Genomic DNA, 14,116 nt, shown 5'->3' on the forward strand with positions numbered 1-14,116 from the left:
GGGGGGAAAGGTGAATATAAAGATGAGCTAACAGAAGTAAAAAAAAATTGGAGTGGAAAAGTGTGACCAACTGACAGAGATTACAAAGTTAAAAACAAGAGAGTCCCAAAGATTCATTCCCAAGGCTGAAGCCAAATATCTTCTGAAGATTCTTAAAACAGAACCTAACAAACATACTCAAAATAAACACAAGGGAGATCTTAAAAATGACTCTACTTTCCATGCAATATAGAAAGCTCATGGATAATGACAGAAAAGCTTTAGGAAATGCTCTTGAAATATATAAAGACCACCTCAGTCTACTGACTTTCCAGCCTTAACATAGTGTTCCTAACTCATAACAAGTTGATTGCTTTCCTAAACTTGCACAAGGACTTCTCCCAGCTGACTCCAACATGACACAGAGACCCAAGAGCACAAATGCTGACAGCGGATGCCACCTTAAGGGAAGTTTATTTATCAAGCACCCGTTCAGTATTTGATACAACATTCCTATATATGTAGCATCTTGCATCATCCACATCTATATTCCCATCCTTCTACTAGCTTTTTATTTTTACCTGCCAAAGAAGTTCACTGAGGACAGTGGAAGAGAACTGAGGATTCTCCCAACAGCAGAAACGAAGCAATTTGATGGTCTCTTCAGAGTTGCTGCAATCTTCAATAATTTTCTTCACGTAACTAGTTCTCACAAACAGAATGTCTGCTACGTTCTGCTGAAGCGCCATTATAGGCTGAGATAAATTAGGATCACCGTAAGGGTTTGCAAGTGGGGGATTACCTAGAAAAAACAGTTATTAACAGGTGAAAAGGCACCGAAGTACTTTCAGCGTATACACAAAAAATACAGATTGGTGTAACTCATCAAAAAACAGATGGAGGAAAAAACCCCAACCCCTCCTTAACAGTTGATTTTCTTTGAAAACCATTATGGTACGAAGTAACTAAGTTTTCTGAATGTGAAGCTTTACAGCTGCTGCCTGAGAGAATTACTCTGCCCTCTCAGGTAAGAATGTGCAGTGACATCCAATACAACAGCTGGAGACATGTTTATGCAGTGAGAGAAATTTTTACCCAAAGTTTCCCCAGTTAAATCCTCCTATTTCCTGAATTTATCTGCTTCACTGCTCGTGCAACACAGCTGAAATATTTTAGGACACCAGGTCTATTTATTTACGTCAGTAGTCAACGGGAAAGACTTCAGAGGAATAGCTATGCCAGAACAGCCCTGTTTGAATCTAGATTATAGAGAGAAGTACTGCACTCCTGAAAGAATAAAAATTAATCTATCATATTTAGTAAGCCTAATTTTGTGTAAGGAGAGACTGCTGATTTGCTCCCAATGTTTCTAAATTTAGCAGTGTTTTGAGTTACTGCTTGAAGATGCCCAGAAGTCCAAAGTAGAACTTCTCTAGCTTAATATGGTGAAGTAAAAAATAACTTAACTCTGCAAACAATAATCATAATTAGTAGTTAGACTAATGCTCATACCAAGTAATTTTTTTAGTACAACATTATGAATACAGTGACCATACAATTATTTTTCATAGGTAGAATATCTTTGCAGTGCAAGCCTCAAATAACGCATTGGAAACAAAACCCAATCCAAATTGCCAAATGGTTCTGAAGCTTATTATAGCACAGTAAAATTTTCAGTTCATTAATCTTACTATAGCACATTCTAGCCTATTGACTTTATAGCCTGACACATCAAGCTGTAATGAGTTTGCCATTAAACAGCTTCTCTACAAAATCCTAATTAGATTTTCTAAAATATGCTTAATAGAATGTGTACATATACAGGCTATAAAGTCCATGTAGCCCAATATTCTGTCATCATTTCTCAAAAATAACTGCACTCTGTTCAACTAGTGGAGATATTGATGATTTATACTACGGTTTATACAATTTCTAGCTGATTCTCTATCTTTTATGAATTGAAGTGCTTGCTTCTGTTTCTCATCTTGCCTGTGAGCAAGCACCAAACCATTTTCAAGAGCTATCCAGACCAATGCAAGATCTCTTTCCTGAGAAGCAGTATTAGCCATTTCAGAACCCACAATAGTGTTTTTCCTGTACAGACTACTATTGTACTGGTAACATGAAAGTAATCCATTATTTGATTGCCTAATCAGAACCAAAAGATATTTATGCAACTCTTTAAAATGAGCTTAAACTGTGCAAAAAGTGTTACTATCCTGCAATCAACAAATTACTATTTTACTATTCTTTTTTTTCTCTATATCTTTAAGGAATAAGCCAAGGAGCATAAAACATGGAACAGACTTCTGTCTTGTGTTTTTTAGTACAGTAAATTAATTTTTTTTATAGCAAAGAGATTTCTGTTTTTAAACAAAAAGAGTTGCTAAATATAAAAAGCATTTTCTCAGATAATCCATTTTACACAAACTAGCTAAACATGCACAAAAGACATTTACTGGTGTGTTCAATTAATCTAAGGAAAACTTAAAATTCACTATACCATTGATAGAAGACTGCATCCGCGATGACACATTGCAACAACGGATCAGTTGTGATACAACAGTGTACAGCTTCCCCAGTTCAGCATACTGGTATTTAATTGGAGGACCCGGACCTTCATCCAGAGCCACAAGCATGAAGGTTGCAGGAACATTTAATTTCAGAAGTTGTGTCTTCTCTGCTACACCTTTATGGGGAGGGAAAAAAAATAAATAAATCTTGTTTCTGGCACTAACAATATTTTTTTTTTTTAAAAAAAAGTAAATATTGTTTACATTATTTATAAGTTTCCAGTTGCTGGGTTTTATTATAACCATAATTTATTTTCTGAGGAAAAAATAATCAAGTCAGTAAAGATGCACAGCTGAAAGCACCTTATTAGAACTCCTTTATAATACCTTTTTTAACTATGTAGCTAGTTTTGCAGTTACATTCTTTGTGGAACTGATCTCTCGCTTCTTTGATAGGAACAACATATTACTTGATTTCTCAAAATGTCAGACAGCTTAATCCTTTTCACAGAACTTGAGGTACTGCAGGGATGATATATTGTGGCTTTTGCTGAATGAACACTCTATGTGTGCACAGAAATCTTCAGTTAACAGTAGTAAGACAAGCACAACTGCTTAATATTTCCATGCTTATCTCTGCAGGGTAGACTGTGATAATGAAGAACTGAATCTCTCTTCTCTGCAATGACATTAAGTCCACTCTGGGGATTATGACAGAATCCTGCCTGACACAGAATGCTCTGGTAAACAACAGTATACGAAAACAACATACACTATAAGTGAAATTACATTAACTCAAATGTCTAGATTGATTTTATAGACAGAAAATTAAATTCCTTTAAAACTGTCTATACACACAAAAGAGCTTCCAGAACCTTGCGTGTTTGTGTCAATTCTATGTGGAAGTACCAAAATACCTTCATTTGGACTGACATATTCACTTAACACTTGAGCCACAAAGCCATCTAACAAACTCAAGTTTGTATCTTGCCTGCATGAGCTGATACCCAGCAACTGCTGAGCTGCTCAGTATTACGGGCACTTTGTAAAACTTCCAAGGCAACTGGATCTCCTAGCTTCCTAGTGCGTTACAGAAAAAGGATGAAAATATCTTGTATTAGAGTGAAAGGGAGAGTGTAATACTATGGAAGAATATCGTATTTCGTTTACAACTTGCTGAAGAGAAAGATGCATTGCTTAGGCTACTGTGTGTGGAGAGAAATGGCCCCTCCCTCCCCAGTAGAAGGCCCCAATAACCAGGGAAAGTAAGTGCAAAAGCAATCCTTCACTCAGGGAATGTTGAGAGCTGGAAGGGACCAGAGCAGGATCACCCAGCATAGGTCACAGAGGAATGCATCCAGGCAGGTTTTGGAAGTCCCCAGAGACGGAGACACCACCACTTCTCTGGGCAGCCTCTTCCAGTGCTCTGTCACGCTCACAATCTAGAAGTACTTCCTTCTGTTCAGGCTGAATCTCCTGTTTTCCAGTTTACAACCGTTACTCTATGTCCTTTTACTGGACACCACTGAGAAGAGTCTGGCCCCAGCCTCCTGACACCCAGCCCTTAGATATTTACAAGCAGCGACAAGATCCCCTCTCGGCCTCCTCCAGGCTAAACAGACCCAGCTCTCTCAGCCTTTCCTCACACAGTAGATGCTCCAGTCTCCCAATCATCTTAGTAGCCCTGAACTGGACTCTTTCCAGTAGTTCCTCACCCTTGAACTGGGGAGCCCAGAACTGGACACAGTACTCCAGATGTGGCCTCACCAGGGCAGAGTAGAGGGGCAGGATAACCTCTCAGCCTGCTGGCCACACTCTTCTTGATGCACCCCAGGATGCCCTGGGCCTTCTTGGCCACAAGCACACATTGCTGGGTCATGATATCCTGTTGTTCCACCAGGACTGCCAGGTCCTTTTTCCTGCAGCTACTCTCTAACAGGTCAGCCCCCAACCTGTACCAATACACAGAGTTGCTCTTCCCCAGGTGCAGCACCCTACACTTGCCCTTGTTGAATTTCATTAGGTTTCTCTCTGCCCAGCTCTCCAGGTCACACTGGATGGCAGCACAGCCTCCTGGTGTGTCAGCCACCCCTCCCAGTTTTGTGTCATCAGCAAACCTGCTGTGTGTACACCCTGTCCCTTCGTCCAGGTCATTGATGAGTATATTGAGTAGGACTGGACCCAGTACCAACCCCTGGGGGACTCCACTAGCCACAGGCCTCCAGCTAGACTCTGCCCCACTGACCACAACTCTCTGAGCCCTGTCCTTCAGCCAGTTCCTGATCCACCTCACTGCCCAGTCATCCAAGCCACAGTTCTTAGGCTTGGCTGTGAGGATGCCGTGAAAGATAATATCGAAATCCCTGGTGAAGTCAAAGTAGACAACATCCACTGCCCTCCCCTCATCTCTCCATCCAGTCATGTCACCGCAAAAGGCTCTTGGTTTGGTTAAGCACAACTGCCCCTTGGTGAATCCATGCTGACTACTCCTCAACATGTTTCAAGATGGCACCAAGAACAATCTGTTCCATCATCTCTTCAGAGACGGAGGCAAGGCCAATTGGCCTGTCGTTACCCGGGTCCTTCCTCTTGCTCTTTTTGAAGATTAGATTGACACTGGCTTTCCTCCAGTCCTCAGGCACTTATCTGACTCATTTTATTACTCTTAATTGCTCTTCCTCAGGGCAAATATATAAAACAGCAATGGATTAACCCACCTGAGGAACCGTTTATTCAATCAATCACCAACTGATTTTCAGCCTGCTGGTAATACTAAGAGAAAGTAAGATTGCAGCTGTTCATTTAAATGTGAATAGGACTGATCTCAATTTAATTGCAAAAATTGTTTTTGTTTGTTCAGATACTATTAGCATTATTTTATTCTAATCTTAATACACAGGCTAGTAACTTTCTATGCAAAGAACCTACATAATCCAAAATTTAATACAAGTTTTTGTATATGTCTAAATCCATACTTATTTCTATTTTAATAATGCTGGATACAATTAGAAAAACTGGTGATCCTGGAAGTGCCACAGCCAATATTTCATGTCCATCATCACAAAGCCAGTAACGGTCTCATCTCAGTTAAATGCTAAATATAAATCTTCATTTGCCAAACTCAATCTCTAACTTAATCTTTCATCAGAAAATTTAGGACTCTAGACTCTACAGAAACAATTACTGTCTTAAGCCTCGAAGAATTTTACTTAAGCCTTCCTCTATTGCAAAACCAGTGTTTTTTCTTGCCTGTTTATCTCGAAGGGAATACATTATTCGATAAATATATAGTGGAATGTCCCGATTCTTGCATTCTTTTACCTCATAAAATGTCTATAGTGAAAGCATTCTGGCAAGCACTGATGTCTAAGAACATACACAGATCAAGCTATTTCCTCAGCCTCGCGTCTTTAAATGGAAGACAGATACAGACGCAGCGTTTTGCGTTCATAGCTGTGAACTTCAAAGGTGAACTAAAGAAATTAGTATTGAAAGGGCACAGTTGGAATATATAGATAAAACATGACCATCTGTATTGCGCTTTGCATAAAGGAGGATCACGCATCGCTCTTTTTGAAGTTTTACCTTCCTCAGCTTCAACTTTAAACCAGCTTATGCACCACATGCTTATGGAGTCTCATGAACTCCCTGGAAATGAGCCCTGACCATTATTTCTTCTGCCATATTTTCACCCTTGTGTCCTCTCAGAAGGACAGTCTTACTGCTCCAAGCTTCTTGTGTTAATCTTCCCACCCAAACTCCAGAATGGAGAAACACGGATGCTCCAGAGAGCATTTATACACTGTTTAACGATATCAATCTGCCCGAGGTAGAAAAACTGGATTCTCCTGCTGTTACTTGTGTAACCAGATCATTAATAAAAAACAGTTTAATTCAGTGTCACTAGTAAAAGCAACGTGTACTTTGCTTACCTAGATTGGCATACATTACAAACAGATTGAAATACTGCTGCAAATGGCGCCCATGTTCAGATACTTCCCTTCTTAGAAGATTTAGTACCGCTCTCAGTAAGTGATCGCTTAAACTTAAGTTATCGTAAGTCTACAAAAAAAAATAATTATTATTAGTGGTTGAATCTATCAAATCTGTAATTAGTATATGCTTTCTAGTATGGCAGAAAACAGAAATGTTTAAAAAGTATGGGATTCATACTAGCAGCTGGTTTTGTCTCCTGTATCTCACATAAAGTAAGACAGGTGTACAGAGAATAAGACTCCTGCAGGTAAATACCATTTGAGTCCAATAAATTATTCAATTATTCATGTACAGAAGCTTTTAACTCAGCTTTTTTCCCAACAGCAGCTACGCTTAAATACTCAAAAAAACCACATACCATTCCTCTGTGAACTTCACAGACTAATAAAGACACCCAAATCACCTCAACAGGTGTATTTCAAATACCTCATGAAATAAAATCTGTCTAAGCATAGGTAGCTTTAACTTGGTATATATTCTTTTGCTTGATACAGTAGTGGAAACATTCTGGGAAGGTTCGTAGAACAATAGGAATAAAAAATGTCTTACTGCAGACATTAAAAGCAAGATAAAGCAGAGGCCTGAAAAGGCCGGTATTTTAAATTTTAATACAGTTCAAACAAAAACAATGTTATGTATCACATTAAGATTTTGGCACGTTTGTTAGTTTGGCACTTTTGTTAATCTAGGTGGGTAAAAATGAAGCAATTCACTGTCTACTGTTACGCAGAGTTACAATTTTGGACAATTTCAATGTTGCAGAACATAGTGGAAGAAAACTTAAGAGAACTGCACATTTTCATGGGTATTGTTTAGGTTTTTTTCTCTTTATGTTTTTATTCTGAATGAAAAACCAGAGTTCACTCCCCTACACGTTATTTTATTGTAAGTCACTACTTCTATTTTGCAGATTTCACACTCACAACTCAACTCAAAGTTCTCACTACTTAGTCTTCACACAGGGGAAGGAAACTGAACCCCTCTGACAGCAACTCTCACACAAACCAAGTTACATCGCGCTAAGTAGTGCAGTATGGCCCATACGGCTTTTCTGTCACTGACACACTTACTCCAGAATTTACTGTACATTAAATGCTTATAATGAAGAAGTAGGAATAAGTTTTGTAAGTTTTTTGTTAGAAAATTAAATACCTGACTGGAAGGTCCAGGAGAGGCAAAAGGTGAAGGACATGGTCCGTCTTGCAATGAAAAATGTGCAATAAATACTATAAGTTTTGCAAATGCACCCCTCACTTCTGCACTAGGGCATTCCAAGAGATACTCGGAGAAGCGGTTTGAAACATTAAAAAGGACGTTGTGTGCAAACCAAAAGCGTACATTCTTGCTGTGACGAAGAAGGATGCATAATGCATCATACCTGAAAAAGAAGACAAGACTAAGTGCAGACACTAATGAATTTTGGTAGATGTATTCTTTTGCAGAATTTAAAGATAATACACATTAAAGATGATCCTAAAACATCTTTACTCACTAAATTATTACAAATAAATTTTAGTTCCTATAGTGATATCCTCTATTACTAGCTATCACAAATTAAAGATAGTTAAATAAAAGAAATCTGACATTTAACTGTAGTGCTTTACTTCTATCACCCACAAGAACCAACACAGGATTACATCCCCTAATTCCCAAACCACTGCTCAAATCAGGTCCTAAACTGGGCGGTCAGTATTCCCTCAGTATGGGAACTGGGAGAGAGTGAGCAACAGGAGAACACGTGAGGTAGATTTCACGAGCCGTGTATAAAACAAGTAACTAAATATGTAACCTATCAAGAATTCATATCCTCATTTACAGATCTAGAAAAACCAAACCACACCACAGAACACCCAAAGACTAAAATATCTGTTCCAAGAGGGTCACGTGTGACTCTCCTTCTTGCAGCAGTATTTGAACTCATCTTGAACTGTTAAAATAACAAGAGTAAGTCAGCTACTCTGAAAGTTGCTATTGGACAGAAACTTGACATACATACTTTCCATGTATTACACACTAGTATTACCTAGTAGTAGCTGGTGTACCACTGGACGTCCCAAATGCTAGTTTTTTTCCCTAGTTCTACCAGCAGTAAGTAACTCACAGGCTTCTCCCCAAGAGAAAAAAACCTGAAGATAAGTGGTGCTACGATTAAGACTGTACTGTCTGTTACGCTACAGATTTGAATTCCAGACTCCGTAGCAATGTACATAAAAGCACTCTGCTAACAGAGTTTAAAAGACTACATACATGTTTCAGAAATGGAATACAAATAAAAGCTGCAAAAGTAAGTTGGAAAGAGCTTTGTTTAACAGCACTCAAACCATGAACAAACGATTCAGTCAGAATACAAAACCTATTAGCTTTATGGTAGCTATAGATCCTACTACTTCATTCTTTTTAGAAGATAGACAAAAGGTAGATTTAACTTCAGTTTGAAAATGAATTTTCAAGCTGTTCAACTCAGCAGCCTATTTAAGGCTCGGTTTCTTCTCAGTATTTTCTGTTCAAATCTTCCCCCCCTTTTCATGTGCACCTCGACCACATAATTTGGTAGAGAGGGGAAAATGGGACAACTACTAACATCTTTTATTGTCATATATATATAACTGTGATCTTTTAACAGACATCAAACTTCCAAGATTGTAAATGTTGTAAAAGACAAGATACCAATCACTAGCAGGGCCGCGGACTATTTTCTTTGTATGAAAACCCGTGGTGAAGAGAAATCTAGCAGCAAGCTGAATACTAATCATAGTTATTTCTTCTGCTTCAGGCATCAGATGATCTTGTCCTGAAGAAAAATCAAAATATTCACATGTAAACAAAGTAAAAGCAATTTACTTTTAATAATTCAACTGACTCCAGTTTACTATTTTGCCTGCCACCCTATTCCAATTTTAACAACAAACTTGACCAAAACAGCCTCTGGATTCTATAACATATCATGTGAAAATATAAGCTTTAAGACAGGTACCTGGAGGCTATCATATGGCTAATTTTCAGAAATTTGGCATCTCATCTTTGAGAATTGTCTTCAGCAGAACAGCCCACAATGTTAAAATATTTTAACACGGTTTAGTACATAAGACAAGTAATAGTTGATAATTTATCAAAGTATTTTTTGCTAAATATTCTGGCATGTTATCACTGATAAATAACTCAACAACATAAGTTTAACTACAGAAAGTCCAGAAAGACAGAGTATTCAAAGCAGAATGCACAACATCTTCACTGGCTGGACAAAACAAACCAAAACTCTTCTTTCAAGAAATTAATCCATAATTACTAGACTCACATACTAACCTGGAGGAGGATTTAAGTAGCCGCTGTTACAAGTAAGCAACTTCTTAATGAACTGGAAATATTCTAGGCTGTACTGCATACGATTATGCATGAACTGCACGTTCTGCTTCCGTACGCTTCGTTCAATGGCCGATGGCATTTTAATCTGATGGGGTTTAGTGGTGATAGCGAGTTCTGAAATATATTTTATCAGTTCATTGTCTTTGTCTATTGTGTCCATACGTTCATAAAAAAGAATATAAGCATTCCACCACCTCTTCTGGCGTCTGTAGGACATACGCTTCATCATGTGATCAAATACCTCACCCATGTATTCTCCACCAAAGCACTGATTTTTCATTTCTTCATCATCATCCATTTTACACTCAGTCACATCTCCATCATCAAATTTATACCACCGGTTCTTCTCGCCATCTCCACCATTCCTCTGGATAATGTAAGAGTAATAATGTCCCCCACTGGCCTGGCCACTGTGTACAAGTACACCAACAAGCCTGTATTTTGTGCTCCCAGAGTGTTCATTTTCAGACTGCTCATTCTGTATTATCTGGTTTTCAGGATTTACGTCATCGCCTTCTAATTTAGCTACACCTGCCACCGTGTAAGGCTCCATGTCCAGTTCTCGTGGAAATTCAAAATAATCATTGAACTTGATTGCACATTCCCTCTCCCAGTCATAATCAAATCGCTTCAACTGGATTGCGAGAACTGGAGGCAACTTCTTAATCAACAAGCGTTTCACTGTATCCACCTAAAAAAAGACATGAACAGTTATCAGCTCTTAAGTTTCCATTCATACACTTCTTCCAACAACCTAATTCAGTAATTAAAGGATAACCTTTTTCCCTGAACATGAATTAAGAATTATTACAGCTGTAACAGCACAGTTATACACAGACTTTATATAGAATGAACTATTACCTTTTTGTTGCATTTTTCACAATGATAAGCATTTGCACCTTCCAACAGATCTCCTTTGACATACTGTTCCAATGAATCAAGAAGGTTTTGGTGATTTCTTATATCTACATTCAGAGTTGTGAAGGATTCCTCGCATTCGTACCTATCGACGAACAGACAGATGTAAGAGAAAGGCAGAAACCTGTTTCACTTTTACATTTTACAGGTGCTACACAGCACCTTGCTGCTAAAGTTTTATTCAGCATCTCATGTCAACTTCCGGCAAAAGGAGTTACACATTAAAAAAAAAGAAAGACCAGACCTATTTTTTATTGCAGTCTTCCTACATTACACTACTGCATGTTGTATTTTTTGATCTGCACTAACTATAGAAATGACCTGTAACGTCTCAAGTTCACTGAAAAGATTGCAGAAGTTGAATCTTTTAAACTATCTTGTTTTTAAAGCAGCTACAGTACCATGACAGACTCTTGCCTAACTTAAGCTGGTAAAGAAGTCCAAATAGCAAAGCAGAGTATTTTTTCCATTGTGGACCTTTACAGTCAGGAATTAGACTGATAAACACAAATATTGTACTGTACCTAAAGACAACAGTTCAAACCAGATTCTAACTACAAAAAAAAAAAACCCCAACACAAAAAAGGCCTTTTTTCTACCTGAAAAAAATTGTCTTCATAAAATCACTTTGTATATTTACGACTGGCTTTGACTTACTGTGCTCTGATATAACCTTCAAACAAATACCTAGCACTGAATCAGCTCTGTTTGAGAGACAACCAGTTAAGACATCTTGGAAACAAATTTTTTTTTTCAAAGATAAGAAAGCGATTAATAAATTAAAAAGTTGCATATATTCCAATGTAACCCTGCAGGGTTCGTTTCTCTGATATGCAATCAAGCATCCAAAAGGGTTTATAGCAATTAATAAATTAATACTCAGAAATACTTCAACCAAAAAAATAATATTCATTCATCTGTTAAATCACAAATTTAGAAAGGCTGTTTTGTCATACCTAAATTTAGTTTATTACCAGTTTTCTCCTTCCTAAACTGCAATCAGGGTAACATTTTAATTAAGAAGTGCAATTATATAAATCCAGTAGAGTTCCAAAAAAACCGGTAATACTTCATGATAGTACATATTATCAGGAATAAATGGTACCTCACAATGCTTCACATCTGTATCTTCTATTTAATTACATATTGCATACAAAATAAGTGCTTTCATTTTATCTTGCAATATTTCAACTTACTTCTGGTCACACATTTTAACTTACAAAACTTAAGATGCTCAACTTATAAGTTCTTCTAATTCATACATCAGCTCAACTGAAGTTGAAAGATTACCATAATAAAAATCAGTTTGTACCAGTGGTTTTGTCCACATTGTAATTGCTAACTGAAGGATAACACTAAGCGGTCAACTTGCACAAGAAAGTGAATTTGCAATGGTAATGTGCAGAGATCTGTATCATTTAAGAATGACACATGATCTGAAAAGTGTAGAGGACAGTAAGAAGAGGGTTTTATTTTACTGATAAGCCTTAACTCAATAATAAAAAAAGCACGTGGTGAAAAAGTATAAGTGCATCACTAGGCCATCTTCAGTCTTGCAGGCAATTTTAATCATCCACTTCAAAAGGTAGGCAGGAGAAAGTCTAGAGAAGTTCAACTGCTCTATTCCTTCACTAAGCATTTGTCATCAATTGCCATCATTAAAGTAGTGGGCTACACACTTTCAGTCTGATTTGGTGTGGGTGTTGTTTTGGGTTTTTTCCCACATACCCTGTATGAAGCCGAATTTTAATATTCACGTGTTAAGTTAATTAAAAACACAGCAGCAAAAGATAAACTTTCTACAGCATTCTCCTTAAGTACAGTTTACATAGTAAGTATGCATGGAGTTTTACTCAATGGAGTTCAAGTTTCACACTTAGGTCAGCTCTATCCACACACCACAGAAGACAGAAACAGCTATTGGCAATGTCTTAAAATTTTATACATTGCATTTAGTAACCAAGCTGCTTTAGGTTTTGACACGAAAAAGGTGTATCTTTTCCTCCCCTGACCAATAGACAATGCTTCATATACAATCTGCTAAGCAGAATAATAATCAAGGACAAATTAATATTAAGGCTGTAAAAAAAACAAGGTAGAAAATTTTATTAACTTTAAAAAACCATGCCAATACCACAGAAAAAACTCCACTCGACTCTTATAAGGATACAAACATAGGTTCTTTTTCTGTAAGAAAAAAGAATCTTAAATACTTACCGATGTGGGCATCCTTGACAAATCTTCTGATCAGCAAAGGACCCTCCTAAAACTTTACTTAACATTGCTGGATGGCCCAAAGCTTTTAAAGCTTCATCTAAACTGTCCACCAAGGAATTAAAAAATTCTAAAGCATCATGTTGTTCACGTAGATTTACAGGTTCACCCCAAAGTCTGAAAACAAGAACACATTTTTGTCAAATATTTTTTGTTTTTTTCTCCAACAATTTGTTTTCTAAAAAAAATATTATTCAAGCTACCAATCCCTCTTTCTTACTGAGCAAAATTATTTATCGGTTTGTCATGTAGTATACTACCTGCTACTCTGCCCCTGACACTTATTTACTGGTAAGTAAAAATGAGCTTTTATGTATAACTTCATATTAAATTCCAAGTCTCAATATCAAGGTCAAGAACTTCTAGAATTCAAAATAACCATACTGCTGTAAGCTTTTTTTTATCAACAAACTTTATAAAATGGTGAAACGGTAGGATAACACACAATGGTGTACAAGCTCTGCTAACTGACACTTAACTACACTATCCTATCTACAATAGAACTAGTTCTGTCACGTTTCAGCAGTCCGGTGAACAGGCATCAACACCAAATTTTCTATTTACCTAAATTGTTTCCAAAACCCTCTTGGTACATAGTATTGTAGCCTGGAAGCTGCTAAATGTCCAAATATTACTTGGAGATGCCTCAGAACTCCAATATTGTACTCTTTTCTATCTTCTGTTTTACTCAGTGCTGGTTTGTCTTCATACTGATGCGGATAACCAAATACATCATCTCGCGGGTCAACATTGCTCTGAAAAGCAGAAGAAAAATTTGTGTTGTTAACTTTGATATGTAGCTGTCTCATAGCTAGTTGTACTCCTTGTTTAATTTAACAATCTGAGGTGTGTCATTCTCATCTGAAGAAAAAAATAATGTCTCTGTATGCATTCAGGGAGTTCTGGTGGCAAAAGTGATGTATGGCAGAAGTGATGTATGGCAGAAGTTATCCATTAAACTTTTGAGTACAAATCCATGAGGAGGGAAGTCTGCAAACACCCTGCTACTTGAATCTTTTGAACTGTCTCTCTGGCAAAAAGCCTATTCAAGTAAGAAATATTATGCCACCATT

The 14,116-nt window shown here is 37.4% G+C and overlaps 1 protein-coding gene across 2 annotated transcripts in view; it reads right to left on the reverse strand.

Annotated features, from left to right (window-relative positions):
• The window catches only part of LOC104279105 (probable ubiquitin carboxyl-terminal hydrolase FAF-X), a 78,897-nt gene that overhangs the window by 8,108 nt on the left and 56,673 nt on the right, over positions 1–14,116 (reverse strand). For both annotated transcript variants that reach the window (XM_009876282.1, XM_009876281.1), the window contains 9 exons: positions 13,608–13,798; positions 12,987–13,160; positions 10,713–10,854; positions 9,792–10,542; positions 9,156–9,279; positions 7,641–7,866; positions 6,425–6,554; positions 2,483–2,668; positions 561–781 (listed from right to left, as the gene is read on the reverse strand). In XM_009876282.1, the coding sequence (XP_009874584.1) occupies positions 561–781; positions 2,483–2,668; positions 6,425–6,554; positions 7,641–7,866; positions 9,156–9,279; positions 9,792–10,542; positions 10,713–10,854; positions 12,987–13,160; positions 13,608–13,798 (2,145 nt within the window). The remainder of the gene's footprint in view (positions 1–560; positions 782–2,482; positions 2,669–6,424; positions 6,555–7,640; positions 7,867–9,155; positions 9,280–9,791; positions 10,543–10,712; positions 10,855–12,986; positions 13,161–13,607; positions 13,799–14,116) is intronic.

The sequence above is a fragment of the Apaloderma vittatum genome, unplaced genomic scaffold, assembly GCF_000703405.1.
Source record: "Apaloderma vittatum isolate BGI_N311 unplaced genomic scaffold, ASM70340v1 scaffold4269, whole genome shotgun sequence".
In the NCBI taxonomy this organism is placed as follows: Eukaryota; Metazoa; Chordata; class Aves; order Trogoniformes; family Trogonidae; genus Apaloderma; species Apaloderma vittatum.